Source organism: Bos javanicus, chromosome 20 (assembly GCF_032452875.1).
Source record: "Bos javanicus breed banteng chromosome 20, ARS-OSU_banteng_1.0, whole genome shotgun sequence".
Taxonomy (NCBI): domain Eukaryota; kingdom Metazoa; phylum Chordata; class Mammalia; order Artiodactyla; family Bovidae; genus Bos; species Bos javanicus.
Genome location: NC_083887.1, coordinates 14,377,027 through 14,395,070, shown reverse-complemented (window position 1 = coordinate 14,395,070; position 18,044 = coordinate 14,377,027). Strand labels below are relative to the sequence as shown.

The 18,044-nt window shown below is 39.3% G+C and overlaps 2 protein-coding genes across 8 annotated transcripts in view; one reads left to right on the top strand and one right to left on the bottom strand.

Annotated features, from left to right (window-relative positions):
- Positions 1-18,044, top strand: part of CWC27 (CWC27 spliceosome associated cyclophilin) — a 276,896-nt gene that overhangs the window by 233,661 nt on the left and 25,191 nt on the right. The window contains exon 14 of one of the 5 annotated variants that reach the window (XM_061393411.1): positions 13,161-13,308. The exons of the other annotated variants lie outside the window; for them this stretch is intronic. Within the exon in view, the coding sequence (XP_061249395.1) occupies positions 13,161-13,293 (133 nt within the window). The 3' untranslated portion in view covers positions 13,294-13,308. The remainder of the gene's footprint in view (positions 1-13,160; positions 13,309-18,044) is intronic. 5 annotated transcript variants of the gene reach the window in all.
- Positions 827-18,044, bottom strand: part of ADAMTS6 (ADAM metallopeptidase with thrombospondin type 1 motif 6) — a 430,884-nt gene continuing 413,666 nt past the window's right edge. For 2 of the 3 annotated variants that reach the window (XR_009731737.1, XR_009731738.1), the window contains exons 33-36: positions 10,657-10,727; positions 9,933-9,978; positions 9,070-9,650; positions 827-975 (exon numbers count right to left, since the gene is read on the bottom strand). The gene's annotated coding sequence lies outside the window, so the exon portion shown is untranslated. The remainder of the gene's footprint in view (positions 976-9,069; positions 9,651-9,932; positions 9,979-10,656; positions 10,728-18,044) is intronic. The other variant, XR_009731739.1, reaches the window with a different exon arrangement.

Sequence of the window (18,044 nt, the reverse complement as noted above, 5' to 3'; positions counted from 1 at the left end):
AAACTAAATAAACTGGCAAAATGTTAGTTATACAGTCCTCTCATTGTAATAACCTCAAAGAAAAAATAACATAAAGAAAAGGCAAATGTTCATTTACTTTTGTTATCTGTGACCTAGAAGGAATGTAGACATAGTCATTAAATTGGCTAGTAGTGCTCAGTGGTTCTATTCTAAAATCTGTTGAGAAAAGGGGTAAGTATAGTCAAGCAGGTTCTTTAGATGAATCCAGATTATAAAATGCTTAATATTCTGAAGTCTGTCTGACAGACTTCAGCTAATGCAAATATGGCATTCATAGAAAAAGAGGAGGAGAGTGGGAATACACAATCATAGATTGTAGACTCTCTCCAGAAACTTCCCCACCTCCCCCAACGGACAGCATTTTGGAACAAAGAAAACTATATAGGCATAAGCAGTTTACTTCTATTAAATAGTAAGTTTAAGGGACTTCCCTGGTGCTCCAGCGGCTAGGACTCCGAGCTCAGAGGGCAAGGGGCCCAGGTTCAGTCACTGGTCAGGGAACTAGATCCCACATGCTGCAACTAAGACCCAGTTTAGCCAAATAAATAATTTTTTTTTTTTTTTTAGTTTAAGGAGCAAGCAAAGGTCCTTGGGATTAGCACAATGTAGTTAAAAAGTCATTTCTCAATGGTAGTTTCAAACAGCAATAAAGCCGGTATAAAATGAGACTGGAAGTTGCCATCGTACACAGGCAATCGAGAAATTCTCAGCAAACCATATCTGAAGTTATATGATGCTTAAAGCAAGATAGGAAAACCCAAGTAGTAGGATTTCAGGCAAAATTTAAGGAAAGACTATACATAAATTGTACATAGTCTTGTTTGTATTTCTCTAAAGGCAGTTTTAAACAATGTGTCATTTTCTTTCATAAGAAAGAGTTTTGTTGTTTGTTGTTCAGTCGATCTCAGTCATGTCTGACTCTTTGTGACCCCATGGACAATGAATTATAAAACACTGAAAAAGAAAAGAAAAAATCGTTTTAATCTTATATCCCACAGGTAATCATCACTGTGCTTTTGTCTAGACTAAGAACACTTACCTTTTTATTATAAGCCTTTCATCAGTGAATAATCCAGTAGTTAAAATTTTGTGTATCCACTGTTATTTCTTAGGCTAAAGGAATTTAAACCGCTGAGCCAGGTATGCATTTTTTTATTTTAATTCAGGTATATTTTACAGATTAAAAAATTCACAGTTCTTATTGTTCATTTTTAGAATTTTAATAATTATATACAGCCATTGTAAACACCACCAGAACAAGCCAGAACACATACAATACCCCAGAAAGTTTCCTCATGCCCCTTTTCAGCCAGTCACCTCACCCAACCACTCTCTGATTTCTGTCAGCTCAGGTATGCCTTTGATGACACTTTTGCTGGACTGAATTCCAGAAAATTGAGTCATGTATGCCTTTACAGCAGTGTATGAAGTTGCTGGGTTCTCCATACTCTAGGTATTATTTATGTATGTGCTGTAGTATATCCCAGGAAACAGATACAGTCGTCTTTGCCAGTTTCTACTCTGCATTATTTTCTGTTTCTTTGTTTACTGGTAAAGTGAACTTGTTAAATATGTTAACTGGCCATTTATATTTCATTGTTGTTTTGGTGATGGTTAGTTGTATACTCTAAGATGATTATACATTTCTTATTGTTTTACAAAAGCTCTTAAATATTAAGAATGATATTATTTGCTTTATATATTTTTACGAGTTTGTCATTGCCTTACAGTTTGTTTATAGAGGTTTTTGTTTTTGTTTTGAAGAGTTTTAAATTTGCATTGCCAAATCTGCCAATCTTTTTCTCCGTGTTTTCTGCCCAGTTTCATCTTCAGGCCTTTAAAAATCCCAGGATTATAAATACCTAGTTGTATCTTTCTCGAGTAATTTTATGGTTTTATTTTTAATTTTACATCTTTAATCTATCTGGAATTGATTTAGTGTATTATAGTATGTTAATGTTACAACTTTTTTTCCCTAAATTACTAATCACCACAATTGAATAGTCCTGTGTTTCCCCACCGACATTAAACATGTCCTTTATGATGTAATAGGTCTTACATACATTTTTGGATCAGCTTCATTATTGTACATGGATTTTTCTATCTATTCCTGTGTCAGTACCTCAATACTGTAGCAGTGTAATACTATTTAATATTTGGTAAGCAAGTTGGACTTTATTGTTCAACATTTTATTTTTACTGTAAACGCTTAAACAGCTGGTTAGTGTGCTATGTTCTTATTTTGTTTTAGTTTACCACACCTGGAGAAACCTTAAGACAGTTGACCATGAAATCAGTAAAAAGCCCTCATTATTTAACAGGTGGCCACTACCTGAATTGTGGCCCTAGAGCCAAGAAGGAAGTAATCAATCCTAGGCAAACCCCCTTCCTTCAAAGTACTGGAAAAGATTGCGTGCGGAAAATAAGTAGTGTGAGGAATAAAAAGAACAAAATCTAGGATATTTGATTGCCATTTTCTATTATGGGTATATAAAAGTTTTTATGAGAAGTTTGATTGGAATTTTTCCATCTCCGTAGTGCTGAACAAAAGCACAAAGGCAGAGGGCAGACAGTTCTCACTCATGTTTATAAGGCGTGAACTCCAAGGGCATCTAGGGTGGCCATGCATAAACGCAAGTCACAGAGCCCACTTCCAAAGACATTCACTAATAATCTTTCTACCACCTGACATTTTGGATTATTAACACCCTTTTTCTTCTCTGGCACTAGTGGATAATCAAGTTACATATAATAATAATGTTCTGTCTTGGTGTTCAGATAGTTCACTTGACCAGGATAAATAAAACAGTGGGCTTGAGCTATTTTTCTAAGTACAAGTAAACCATAGTAAGAAGTTAGCTTTTACTGAACATTTTCAAAACACCTTTTTTAAACCTGTAAGTTTGATATTGTTCTTAGGCCCAGATTCTATGGGAAGAATCTGAGACACAGAAAGGTTACATAACTTTGGTCAAGATCTCATAGGTAGGAAGTGGTAGATTTCAGAAATAGCCAATCATGTTTGACTCAGTGATTTGATTCTGTTTGTTTTCAAAAACATTACATTGTTTGTGATTTTGTATTTCAATAATGCATATTTTTCATATTTCTAATAATGCAGTATTGTTTCAAACTGTAGTAACTAGGTCAGACAAGTGACTTCAGGACTTTAATTCTTGATCAAAAATTGTCTGACCATCTTTAGATCATGGAAAATGTTAAATTCATGGCCCTACTATTATAATCCCTATATTATTTGAAGAATTATAATTCAGAAGGTTACTCAAAATGTTGTTTAACTTGAACAAGAAGTACCTGTGATTTATCTGTAATTTTTCTTAAAAATATAAATAGAGTGGTTGATTATGGAGTTTGAAGTTAGACCTGATTTTGAATGCTACTTTGGAAGTTTACTAGCTGTGTGATCTTGGACAAATTATATATCCTTTCTTAGACTGTTCCTTAAAGTGTAAATTGGGTATAATAAGAGTACCTTCCTGATACGTATATCTGTGGATTAAGTGAAATACTGGTAGCATGGTGTCTGGAACAATCAGTGCTCCAGAAAGTATTTTATTCTCACTCAGTGTTGTCCCTGATATTTTTAAGAATTCATTTGTCTATATTTGACTACTGTCAGTATATTGAGATGATGATTGGAATTTATAGCATTTCTATAATATTTGACAGTTTTTGTGACCTTTACCTAATTAGCCCACAAGTTACAGTGTTTAGTTTTTATTGTAATTCTTAATATTCTGAGAAAAAATTGAGATCTGATATTTTTATGGTAGACGGTACTACCTCATAAATGAAATGTTGGGGTTTTTTCCCTTGATGCAAGTGCTGGAAAGAAATTAGGGGATGGGGTTTCACTGGTAAATACAATTTAAATATGAAGCAGAATGTCATTACTTTGGAGATTATACAATTATAAGCTCAGTGTAATGTGAATGTTTTCCTTCCATTTCTCCCTCTTAGCCAAGTTCTAAGGCGGTAATAAAATGAAGGGAGAAGGAATATGATTATAGACCAGGTTCCCTATTTAGTGTTCATTTTATACAAGACTATAAATAATGCTGCTGAAGACCAACATGGTTCTTTATAAATAAGTCTTTGTCAGAGTTGCTGACCCTGGAAAGGTGATTATTCAAATTGTAATAAGCCTTCTGTTCAATCCCTGAAGTTACCTCTTTTTCTGCCCTTTTCTTCTGGATGAAGAAGACTTTTCTGTGTTTACTCTGCTTTCATATCTGCTCTGAAATAAGTTTCTCTCACATTAGAGAAGTTTGCTTTGTTCATGGATTTGTCTTGACACAGGCAGATAGCCATGTACCACAGCTGCTTACCAGGCCTTTTTGATTGGGAAAGGCCATCTTCCCTATGTTTTATTAGTTCACAGACCATATATTAAAAGTTATTGGCAAGATGACACAAACAGATGGATAGATATACTATATTCTTGGCTTGGAAGAATCAATATTGTGAAAATGGCTATACTACCCAAAGTAATCTACAAATTCAGTGCAGTCTCTATCAAACCTCCAATGACATTTTAGAACTAGAACAAAAACTTTTACAGTTTATCTGGAAACCCAAAAGACCCCAGATAGCCAAAGCAATCTTGAGAAAGAAAAATAGAACTGGAGGAATCAGCCTGCCTGACTTCAGACTATACTACACAGCTAAAGTCATCAAGATAGTGCAGTATGGTAGTAGCACAGAAACAGAAATATAGACCAATGGAACAAGATAGAAAGCCCAGAGATAAACCCACACACCTATGGGCACCTTATCTTTTACAAAGGCAAGAATACACAATGGAGAAAAGACAGCCTCTTCGATAAATGGTGCTGGGAAAACTGGACAGCTACATGCAAAAGAATGAAGCTAGGAGACTTCCTAACACCATACACAAAAATAAACTCAAAATGAATTAAAGACTTAAATGTAAGGCCAGAAACTTAGAGGAAAATATAGGTAGTATGCTCTTCAATATGCATCACAACAAGATCCTCTAGGACCCATCTCAGAGAGTAATGGAAATAAAAACAAAAATAATCAAATGGGACCTAATTAAACTTAAAGCTTTTGCACAGCAAAGGAAACAATAAATAAGATTAAAAGACAACCCTCACAATGGGAGAAAACAATTGAAAATGAAACAACTGACAAAGGTTTAGACTCCAAAATATACAAGCATCTCATTCAGCTCAATACCAGAAAAACAAACAACCCAATTAAAAAAGTGGGCTGAAGACCTAAATAGATATTTCTCCAAAGAAGGCATACAGATGGCTAATAAAACACATGAAAAGATGCTCAACATCGCTCATTATTAGAAAAATGCAAATCAAAACTACAGTGAGGTATCACCTCACATTGGTCAGAATGGTCATCATCAAAAAATCTATACACAATAAATGCTGAAGAGGGTGTGGAGAAAAGGGAACACTTTTGCACTGTTGATGGGAATGCAAATTGATCCAGCCACTGTGGAGAACAGTGTGGAGATTCCTTAAAAAGCTAGGAATGGAACTACCTTACTTCTTGGAAAGTTATGACCAACCTAGATAGCATATTCAAAAGCAGAGACATTACTTTGCCAACAAAGGTCTGTCTAGTCAAAGCTATGGTTTTTCCATTGGTCATGTATGGATGTGAGAGTTGGACTGTGAAGAAGGCTGAGCGCTGAACTGTGATGCTTTTGAACTGTGGTGTTGGAGAAGACTCTTGAGAGTCCCTTGGACTGCAAGGAGATCCAACCAGTCCATTCTGAAGGAGATCAGCCTTGGGATTTCTTTGGAAGGACTGATGCTAAAGCTGAAACTCCAATACTTTGGCCACCTCATGGGAAGAGTTGACTCATTGGAAAAGACTCTGATGCTGGGAGGGATTGGGGGCAGGAGGAGAAGGGGACGACAGAGGATGAAATGGCTGGATGGCATCACTGACTCGATGGACATGAGTTTGGGTGAACTCCGGGAGTTGGTGATGGATAGGGAGGCCTGGCGTGCTGCGATTCATGGTGTCGCACAGAGTTGGACACGACTGAGCAACTGAACTGAATGGAACTACCGTATGATCCAGCAGTCCCACTACTGGGCATATACCCTGAGGAAACCATAATTGAAGAAGATACATATACCACAGTGTTCATTGCAGCACTATTTACAATAGTGCTTGGAAGCAACCTGGATGTCTATCGACAGAAGAATGGATAAATAAGTTATGGTACATATACATAATGGAATATTATTCAGCCATAAAAAGGAATGCATTTGAGTCAGTTCTAATGAGGTGGATGAACGTAGATCCTATTACACATAGTGAAGTAAGTCATAAAGAGACATATTGAAATGTTAACACACACATATATATGTATGGAATGGCTCAGCAGGTAAAGAATCCTCCTGCAATGCAGGAGACGTAAAAGACATGGATTCAATCCCGGGTCAGGAAGATCCCCTGGAGAAGGAAATGGTAACCCACTCCAATATTCTTGCCTGGAAAATCCCATGGACAGAGGGGCCTGAGAGGCTATAGTCCAGAGGGTCACAGAGTCAGACAAAACTGAATACGTACCCATTGTGGAATCTAGAAAGATGGTACTGATGATTGTATCTGCAGGGAAGCCTTGGAGACAAGGACAATAAACAACAGATTTGTGGACACAGGGCAGGGAAGGAGACGGTGAGAAGAACTAAGAGAGTAGCACTGAAACATACACATTATCACATGTATAGATAAAAATTAGAGCCAGTGGAAATTTGCTCTATGATGCTGAAGCTCAAATCCAATGCTCTGTGACAACCTAGAGGCGTGGAATGGGGTGGGAAGGAGATTCAAGAGGAAGGGACGTGTGTATACCTGTGGCTGTTTCATGTTGATGTATGGCAGAAGCCAACACAATATTGTAAAGCAATTACCCTACAATTAAATAATTTTTTTAAAATTACTGCCTGAGCAGTTGGTCAAATCTCGTGGCAAGTGTAAAAATACATATTACAGATTTATTCTGGAAAGCCTCTTAAGTCTTTCCACCTGTGTCCTATTGAGTGTGAAGCATGCTAGATAGTCCAGAAAGCCAAGAAACTGCATTCCCATGTTGCTGAATATATTTTAAAAGTTACATATTTTATATTTGCCTCAACAATATGCAGTATTTATTAAAGACACTCTATAATATTGTGGAATTTCTCTTTTTCAACTAAAGGAAAAATACATTTTTAAAGTCAGCTTTTCAGAATTCTAAACTAAAGGAGAAATACTAATATTCATTCAAAACTCAGAACAAAGGAAGTTTTCCCATGTGAACAATGAACAGCAAAAGAAAACCCACTGGCTTTCCCCCTTGTTTTCTTTTTCAAAGGCCAGCGCCTGTCTTCCTCTTGCTTGGTTTACCTAGTGTTCTGTTTTACTGTATTTTGCTTATTCCTGTTTTTCCTCCTATGGCAGTTTCCAAAACTCTTAGGTTTTGGACATTTCTAACTGCATTTTTCTATGCTTCCTTTAGTCACTGTTTCTCTATCCCTCTTTGAGTTTTCTTACATTTTTTTCCTCCTTGTTTTCTTGCTTTTTAGTCTTTTCTGTTTCTCAGGCATCTGTCTTGTGCCATCCTGCTCTGCTGTTCATAAAGAATGCTAGTGACCTCATTTTCCAGGAATTCTTTTTAAACATACATACTTTGGTCTTTGGACTCATTTATGTTTTGTCTGTCTCTTCCTATGAATTACTATGATCTCTATATACTTCATACTGAAAAAAAGATATTTTAAAAACTAGTACTTTTTAACCCTTTAACTTCTTAATCCCTATAGAAGCTTTGAACATTTGTGAAAATGAGACCCATAAGTTGTTTGTAACTAGTGATGGCACTAAATCCTAAAAATAAAAAATTCATAAGGTTTTAACTTTAATTTTACATTTTGGAATTAAAATGCAGAAATGAAATCATCTAATTGGTATTATCCAATTAATGTTTTTAAATTTATTCTAGAAATCATGTTGATCATATGTACTCTTGATATGATGTAATGATAATTGCACTTTACATCTTGGTCTTGGCCAACAAAGGTCCATCTAGTCAAAGCTATGGTTTTTTCAGTAGTCATGCCGTCAATGGGGTCACACAGAGTCGGGCACGACTGAAGCGATTTAGCAGCACCAGCATGTATGGATGTGAGAGTTGGACTATAAAGAAAGCTGAGTGCCGAAGAATTGATGCTTTTGAACTGTGGTGTTGGAGAAGACTCTTGAGAGTCCCTTGGACTGCAAGGAGATCCAACCAGTCCATCCTAAAGGAGATCAGTCCTGGGCGTTCATTGGAAGGACTGATGTTGAAGCTGAAATTCCAATACTTTGGCCACCCGATGGGAAGAAATGACTCACTGGAAAAGACCCTGATGCTGGGAAAGATTGAAGGCAGGAGGAGAAGGGGACAACAGAGGATGAGATGATTGGATGGCATCACTGACTCGATAGACATGAGTTTGACCAAGCTCCAGGAGTTGGTGATGGACAAGGAAGCCTGGCCTGCTGCAGTCCATGGGGTCACAAAGTCACAAAGTTGTGTCAGATTTCTTCACTGCAAAGTTAATCTTTTTTTTTCCCCCTGCTTTCCATGTTGAATCCTTTGGAAGCAAATTCACGATATGCAGTCCACACCAAGGAGTGAAGTTTACTTCCCTACTCTTTTTATTAAAATTTTTGTTTTCTAACTTGTTATTTCAGACTGAGTGACTGAACTGAACTGACTGAGAATCATGAGAAAATGTCAATATTTAAACAAAAATGCCTGTTATATTTTTAAGTGTCTAAAATGAACTGAGACTCAAAGAAAAAGATTTGTGATATCTGTGGTTGATAATTTCATTATTCCTTATATAACTAGTTTTAATTCATTTGATGCAAATCTAAAAGTTTGCAATTTTTATACTACTTGTACTTTCTTAAAGTTGTAATAAGTACCAAATGTTTGTTAGCATAGTTACCTAAATCCTCAACAAGTTATTTTAGTCTTTATTTTTTTTATAGAAGCAAAAGTACCTGTAAAAGTATTGGACATAATGAGACAGATTTCTAGGCATGAACTGGAAATCAGGCTTCAGTTGGTAAATAATCTCAATAGCTTTTCTTCAGTTGCTTATCTATAAAACGAAATGGAGGAAAACAAGTTACTTGCAGATCTAAGAAAATCCAAAGCTATCTACCAGCAGTCCTAAGCAATCAGTATTATTACCAGATATAAAATAAATACACAAAAATCAACTTTTTCTGAAATAACAAGTTAGAAAACAAAAATTTTAATAAAAAGAGTAGGTGAGTATAACTCTTCACTCCTTGGTGTGGACTGCATATAGTGAACTTGCTTCCAAAGAACTCAACATGGAAAGCAGGAAAATAAGAAAGATTCCAGTGGGGACATTGACAAGTACTACCTCAGCCATGTGGTCCTGGTCAGCATCAGCATTGTAAATCATGTTGATAGTATGTACCCTTGATACGATGTAATGATAATTGCACTTTACTTGGTCTTTATCCCAGTAACTCAAAGCCCAGTCTTCTCATGAGACGAATCAGGCAAATTTCAGTGATGGGGCATCCTACAAAACATCCAACCAGTATCCCTGGAAATTGTCAAAATTTAAGAAACTTGAAATCATAAAGCAGCTTTTCCAACTACAATGCTATGAGATTAAAAATTGACTATATAAGGAAATAACTGCAAAAAAATGCAAATGTGGAAGCTAAGCAATATCCTATTAAACAACCAATGGAGCATTGAAGAAATCAAAGAGGAAATCAAAAAATACCTGGAGACAAACAAAAATGGAAACATGATGATCCAAAACCTATGGGATGCAGCAAAAGCAGTTGTAAGAGTGAAGTTTATAGCAACACAAACTTACCTTAGAAACCAAAGAAAAATCCCAAACAACCAGCCTAAACTCACACCTAAAGCAAGGAGAAAAAGAACAAATGAGACCCAAAGTTAGTAGAAGGAAATAAATCATAAAGATCAGAGCAGAAATAAGTAGAAACTTAAAAAAATAGAAAGGATTTACAAAACTAAAAACCAGTTCTTTGAAAAGATAAAATTGATAAACCTTTAGCGGACTCATCAAGAAAAAAAGGGAGAGGGACCATATGAACAAAACTAGAAATGAAAAAAAGTTATAACTGCCACCAAAGTAGTACAAAGGACCATAAATGACTGCCACAACCAACTATATGCAAATAAAATAGACAATCTAGAAGAAATGGGCAAATTCTTAGAAAGGTACAATCTCCCAAGATTAAACCAGGAAGAGATAGAATATGAACAGACCAAATTACAGGCACTGAAATTGAGCCTGTGGTTTTAAAACTCCCAATAAAAGTCCAGGACCAGATGGCTTCACAGGTGAATTCCATCCTCCCAATAAAAGTCCAGGACCCGATGGCTTCACAGGTGAATTCCATCAAACATTTAAAGAAGAGTTAATACCTATCCTTCTGAAACTGTTACTTAATCTGGAAAAGTGAAAGGCTTACAAACATTCAGTTAACACTTGAGCAATGTGGAGGTTTAAGGCACCCACCCTTTGTGCAGTTGAAAATCCACTTATAATTTATAGTTGCCCCTCCACATACCTGGTTCCTCTAAATAAGTGGCTCCATATCTGCACAATCAGCCAACTACAGATCAGATAGTGCTAAAGTATCTGCAAAAAATCTGCATATAAGTGGACTGTGCATTTCAAACCTATGCTGTTCAAGGGTCAACTGTAACTGCTAAAAAATTTGGAATTACCTTTTAATACTCAAGGAGAAAGGTGAATAAAGCCAGGTTTTTGGGTTACTGGCTATCCAGAAACGTGTTTATTTAGCATTTATTGAGGGCATCCTTCTTGTGAAGCCTTGATGACTGTGCTGGTACAGAAGTCAATAAAACAGAGCTATCTTCAGTCTAGTGAGGGAGGCTGAACTAAAGATAGGTTCGGAAGAGGACCTTAACCCTCCTGAAAAAGAGCAGGAGAGGAATCATGGACTGGTTCTCAGAGGGATGATACCTCAGTTGAAGCAGGGAGAGAAGTATATCACCATACAGAGGTGGCAAGGAGGCAGGAGAGCAGGTTCTACAGAGGAACAGCAAGTAATTCGGGATGTCTGGAGCATAAGATGTGAAGATGACATAGTAGCTTAGAGAGAAACAAAAGCTGGGTCATCGAGGCTACGTAAGAAATTTGGGTTTTATTGCTTAGACAGTGGGAACAGGGCAGTTTTCGTGATTAAATCTGATTTTTGAAAAATATGTATATAATAGAAAAGACCTCCCGGATATCATCAACCACAGGGCACTCCTTAGTAATTTGGATGGCTGAGAGGAGACTGCCAGACGTCCGCCCTACAGGGTCAGCCGGGGCCTGTGGCACTGCAGACATCCACTCTCTCAGGGTCAGGCCGGGGCCTGTGGCACTGCAGACATCCACTCTCTCAGGGTCAGCCGGGGCCTGTGGCACTGCAGACATCCACTCTCTCAGGGTCAGGCCGGGGCCTGTGGCACTGCAGACATCCACTCTCTCAGGGTCAGCCGGGGCCTGTGGCACTGCAGACATCCACTCTCTCAGGGTCAGCCGGGGCCTGTGGCACTGCAGACATCCACTCTCTCAGGGTCAGCCGGGGCCTGTGGCACTGCAGACATCCACTCTCTCAGGGTCAGGCCGGGGCCTGTGGCACTGCAGACATCCACTCTCTCAGGGTCAGGCCGGGGCCTGTGGCACTGCAGACATCCACTCTCTCAGGGTCAGCCAGGGCCTGTGGCACTGCAGACATCCACTCTCTCAGGGTCAGCCGGGGCCTGTGGCACTGCAGACATCCACTCTCTCAGGGTCAGCCGGGGCCTGTGGCACTGCAGACATCCACTCTCTCAGGGTCAGCCGGGGCCTGTGGCACTGCAGACATCCACTCTCTCAGGGTCAGGCCGGGGCCTGTGGCACTGCAGACATCCACTCTCTCAGGGTCAGGCCGGGGCCTGTGGCACTGCAGACATCCACTCTCTCAGGGTCAGGCCGGGGCCTGTGGCACTGCAGACATCCACTCTCTCAGGGTCAGCCGGGGCCTGTGGCACTGCAGACATCCACTCTCTCAGGGTCAGCCGGGGCCTGTGGCACTGCAGACATCCACTCTCTCAGGGTCAGGCCGGGGCCTGTGGCACTGCAGACATCCACTCTCTCAGGGTCAGCCGGGGCCTGTGGCACTGCAGACATCCACTCTCTTAGGGTCAGCCGGGGCCTGTGGCACTGCAGACACCCACTCTCTCAGGGTCAGCCGGGGCCCTTGGCTCTTGCTCCTCTTGGACCTCCAGCCCAATGGAGGTCCTCATTTTAGGAGGACTATGGAGAAATTGGGACTAATTTCAGAGAAGAGTGAGAAAAGGCAATAAAGGCATAAAAACTTCCAGTGAAAATTAACTGCCCCCTTAAAAAAAAAAAAAGCAAATGTTCACCTCACAGAGAAGTCCCTTTTCCCAAAGAGGCTCTCATATGGCCCAAGACATTTTGGGAACCTCTTTTCTAATGGCATTAAAGGCCAGCCTGGGAGCTGCACATATTATCGTTCTTGGCTCTTCATAGCTGCCTTTTCTTTTTTCTTTTATTTTTTCCAAGTGTGGGTTTATTTCAAAATTATGAAGATTTATATATTATTTTTTATTACATACAATAAAGCGGTTTAGCTTAAAGTAAAAGCTTTCACATTTAAAGTTTTTATGTTAAAAAGATATTTTCAAAATGTAGACCCTTAAAAACCACCAAAAAAGCTGAATATATCTTGCAGCGTAGGTTTATCCTTAAATATTCACATCTCAAATGCTGTTTAGAAAAAAGATTTTAAAACTGGCTAAAAATCATTTACACTTGGCAATGATTAAAATCTCCTCATCTCTGACAGAGCATATTAATGGCACATAATGAATTTACTGTCACAAGCATTTAACAGTTTAATGGGTACGTAGTTTTATCAGTATACAAAATGGTCTTAGATGGTCAGTGCAGTTGTTCTGGAGTGATCACTGTATCAGGAAAAGGACACCGCACCAAAAACAGAACATGAGCTTTCAAAAGGTCTTTTCAAACAGTTTCCTTCTTTTCAAACAGCTTTCAGCTCAGGAGAGAAGAACAGCACTTAATTACTGCATCCCTTGTACATGAGATGTACGACATATACCAGGTCATCGACAGGAACTGCAAAATGCAAAGTAATACGGCCAGCCCCTTCTTGTGCCACTGAAGAGCAGCGTGCAGGGTGAGCACGAAACGCAAAAGCATGATAACTGTTGCAAGCAGTCTCACTGATTCAAACATTTTCTTCAGTTGTTTCACGGGTCCCATTAAAAGCATGTACTGGCTAATGCAGCAGTATTTCCAAAAGTATAAAACACTGCAAAAAGCTTTATGCCTCCAGGGAGCCACAGCAATCCAGTTCCAAGGATGGAGAAGAAGATGCCACTGACGAAGCATACGGCAAACCACTTCAGCCTGGTGTTGAAACTAAGCGTAGAGGCATCGAGGACCTGCGCGGTCAGGCCCTGCTCCTGTCGTCCTGGCTGCTCAGGACCCGCCGCGGAGCCCAGCCCTCCCCTCTATCCTGCATAGCTGCCTTTTTTCAAAGTGTTGTATTCTGAAATAAGCACTACTTGATCTGAGTTTTTTTTTTTCCTGTTCACTAGATTTAGCACTGAATTAACTTTTGATTTATTCCTCAAGTTAAATACTTCTTCACAAGATGAACGTTTGTTACCTCTAAAGACATTCAATCAAGCATCCTGTCAACTACTTATCAGCTACAAGTTTCTTGACCACAGATCTCTCAGGTTGCCTGTTAAATTGAGTGAATAACATATTTCCCACCTACCCCATATAGTTATTGTGAAGATAATACCAGACACATGAAAGCTCTTCATAGACCGCTATGTAAGAGGATGCTCTTCTTACTGGTGCCTCACACTCTGCAAACAGTTCTAAAACGTACATTTGTTCTGGTGCCAGTATGTTCATCTCCCCTAACAGGCTGCTCACTTCAGGACAGCAGAGCCTGGGTCATGTTCGGCTTTATTTCCCTAGTGTCTGACACTAGGTCTCACACATAAAAAGGCTCCAGTGTTTGTTGAATGAATAATTCAGTGTAGCTCCTTGCCTTTCCCTCAGACTATATTTAAGAAATGGATGATACACTTGAGATTATTCAGTTAAAATAGGCTCAGAAGTCACTTAAGATTCTTTAAGTATGTGAGTAGTTTGTCATCAGGAACCAGCTGTTCTTAATGTTCTCTGAAGGGACCAGAACAAATGGCTGATGAACTCAGTCAGTCTGAACATGTAAAGGTTCTTAACCTTAATGCTGTGGTCTTAACTTCGGCTGTATTTTTAAATCACCAGGAAAAAAAATTTTAGATTACTGAGGCTGAGGCCTCGTCCTGGGATGCTGAGGCCTGGCATTGATAGTTTTAAAACTACCCAAGTGATTGTAATGTACAACCTATGTTTGTTGCAGAACTCTGGGATTAGACTTTGAGGAACACTGTTTTAAAAGAAATCCTGTCTAGTTCTACAGGTACCTACATTAGGTACCGTACCATAGGAAATGGGAAAGAACGTGAGACACGCTCCCACCACAGTCTGCATGGAAAAAAACGAGCCATCACTGATCTGAGAGCAGTGGAAAAGCAGCCATCAATGTGAGCTGAGCTATGAGAGGTCATGAAAAGGTGGGCCTGTGCGGAGCCCCAGACTTTCTACAGAACCTGTTAGACATTTAGAAGTTTATCATAGAAATAAAAAACATGAAAGGAGGTTAAGTGTTAGTTTAGCAAACCAGCTAGTTCCAGCCAGAGGGCCTAGCCAGTACAGAGGATCTGAAGGCTTTGATTCCCAGCACAGAGAGAGAAGTTAGCTGTGAAAAGACAAACTGTCTGAAATAACTGATATTCAAACTCCAGTGAGTGGGCAGTTACGAAATGGGGAAAGTTGATGAAAGAAACAAAATAAAGTTGGTGAGATACGAAGGGTTTTAAGGTCATTGTCAAAGGGTTTTAAGGTCAGGCTAAGGTATTTCAGTGGAATCCAATAGCTGATAGTTTCTGGTCAAAGGATATGCTATAAAGAAAATGTAGAAGAAAGATTAGGGCTTCACTGGTGGTTCAACAGTAAAGAATCTGCCTGCAATGCAGGAGACATGGGTTGGATCCCTAGATTGGGAAGACCCCCTGGAGAAGGAAATGGCAACCCACTCCAGTATTCTTGCCTGGGAAATCCCATGGACAGAGGAGCCTGGCAGGCTATATAGTCCATGGGGCCACAAAAAAGGTGGACATGACTTAGTGACTAAACAACATAAGAAAGATTATTTTAGAACCTTGGGAGCTTATAAAAAGGAGAAATAGTACAGACACCTACAACAATCTCAGGGTAGGCTGGTAATTTCCTATGTTAGGGAGACTTGGTAATGGGAAAGAGTGGTTTATAGAATTGCTGATGAAAAAGATAGCTGTTTACATTATATTAAACATAAATGCATTTCAGTCAGAAATGAGTTATGAATATTGGAATTCTGTATTGTAATACTACTTACTCTATGTCTGGGAATACGGACCTCTCTTGTTTTCCCAATGAATATGAACTGCTGTCACATCTTAATCTAGTTCACAATTATATAAGAGGTTTTAAAAACAGATGTCAGTTTGGTCAGGGTCCAGGTCCCTTTTGAAGAATCACTTGCTTACTTATGTTTATAATTCCACACAGTCTCATACAAAAAAGAAAAATAAACTTACCTGTTTGTGGGCTGTACCCCACTGGCCTGTGAGCTTTTTAGCTGCCCACCTGTGAGACCAGAGAACCCGGAAACAGTGACAAAGTCACCCAAGATGTACTGTATAGGGAATCTTACCAGTCAAGCACAAGGTCGTGGAGCGACACCCTACCCCACAGGCAGATGGCAGGCAGGAGGCAGCAGAGTCTTAGCTACCAAGGCGGAGAAGGAGGTTACCATTTATGGGGGAAACTGATGTCAGACTGGCTCACCAGTTAATAGGAGAACCAGCAGAGGAGCAAGTCTCTGCCAGCCCCTCAGGTAACAGTCGCCAAGGGGGCAAGACGCTGCCCTTTGATAGCCTCGCTTGGTGGAGTGGTTCTGCTCTCAGCACTAGAGTAGTCACTACCTGGGACGGGGGGCACACATGCTGTGGTTACTGTTGAGGCTCTGGGGCTGAGCGGGAAGATGGGTCGTGTGGTAAAGCAGGGACTGTATCGAAAGCAAGAGAACCACCATCTGGAAGGGCCTGACCATACACCTGTCAGACGCAGCCTCTGTAGAAATGGAAAGCCTCCACATTTCCATAACACTAAAATCAATGTTCTTCCTTGAGAATCTGATCTTATGTAAAATTTTTAATTAATGAGAACTAAATATTTGTCTTTGCCTTCAGCTGAACGAGCTCTAAAATTTTCATATGTAAATGATGTGTGTAATTCCAAAAACTTCACTGCTCTTGTTGGCCAATTCTATGAGCAGCCACAGAGTGGATAGTATTGAGTTATTAGTACATACAGGGCTATAAACTACCAGACCTTATGTACTTGAATTAAGTCTGTATAATAAGTCTGCGTGTGTATTCTCATAGGAGACTGTAAAATGTGGGCATGCTTTCAATTCATGCAGTCTGTGATTTATGAAGGCACACAGGTCAGGAGTTTATTATGCTGAAAATCATAATAATTGTTTTGTTTTGCTTTTTAAAATGAAGTGACCAAAGCATGTTGAAAGATAAATGGGAGAAGCATTTTGATTATGTTTTTATTTCAATTAAAGATTAAATATTATTGCTGAGTAACCAGCCATGCTAAATAGTGTAATATTAAAGCTGAAGTAGTTTGTAAGCTGATAGCCCCTTCTTTCCTCTGGGTTTAGGTTTGTTATTAATCAAAATGTTGGACTTGTTTAGTGCAGTCGTGTATGAAACAAACAGTTGAAAATGACAGCTACTTTAATTTACAGCTTTCTGTTTTTTCAGATTTGTAGGAAAATCTGTTTCTTTTTGTGGACTCTTGTGGTATTATTCACATGTCTAGATTTTATTTCTTAACACCAAAGCCAACTAAATTCAGTAGTTGTAAGATTCTCTCATGACATAGAAAGGAGGGTGCCTTGTAATGGTTTTACTTGACAAATTCTGATAAAGTCATTTTTGAAACATGGACAACCCCTACTAGAAGTACATAATACAAAAAAAAAAAAAAATCTGTCTTTTGGGACAGAGAAAGGACTAATTTTTAAAATAGAAGAATGTATATATAGAAAGGTATTAAGTTAACTAGGATAGTGGGGTTTGTATTCTTATATTAATATAGGAGTATCGAATAAAATTGTTTTAAAGGGACTATGATTCCAGCTATTTTCTGGTTTGGGCTTAGCCTCAGCACAAGTCATTTGGAAAGCTGCTACGCACTTACCGAAGTATAGTGTTAGGGTCTGGGTTCCCCACAGTGTGTGACAAGGACCTGTAACAGGACAGTCTGGCCACACTTCTAACCCTAGTCCTCAGCAGTGGTCTCACTCACAGTTTCTGAAGAGCACACTCTGTAGGGAATGCTGAATAGATTGTAAGGAGTATCAAAGAAAAAGAGAAAGACCACCTCTCAGCATCTGGGGAAAAAAAGCATATTAAAGAGCGAGCTTGCTTTTAGGCACAGTCTCTGAGCAAAGGAGGTTGCAAACCTTATGCAGAGTTTTGGGGTTGGGGATGGTCTCAGGGTTGATCACAACCTCCGAAGCACCACTATTAAGGAGAGACCGCTGGTAACTAATTGGCGGGCTTTCTGAAGCATGTTCACTGGTGTGGTTCTGCCACTGACTGGCCAACTTTCAAAAGCATGAGGCTGTCACTGCTTTTTTGGCTTTCCAGAGGTATATTTACTGAAATGAGTTACCACTGATCATTTTGGCCTGCGCAGGCCATCATTAATTGATTAAATCCTGTTTGA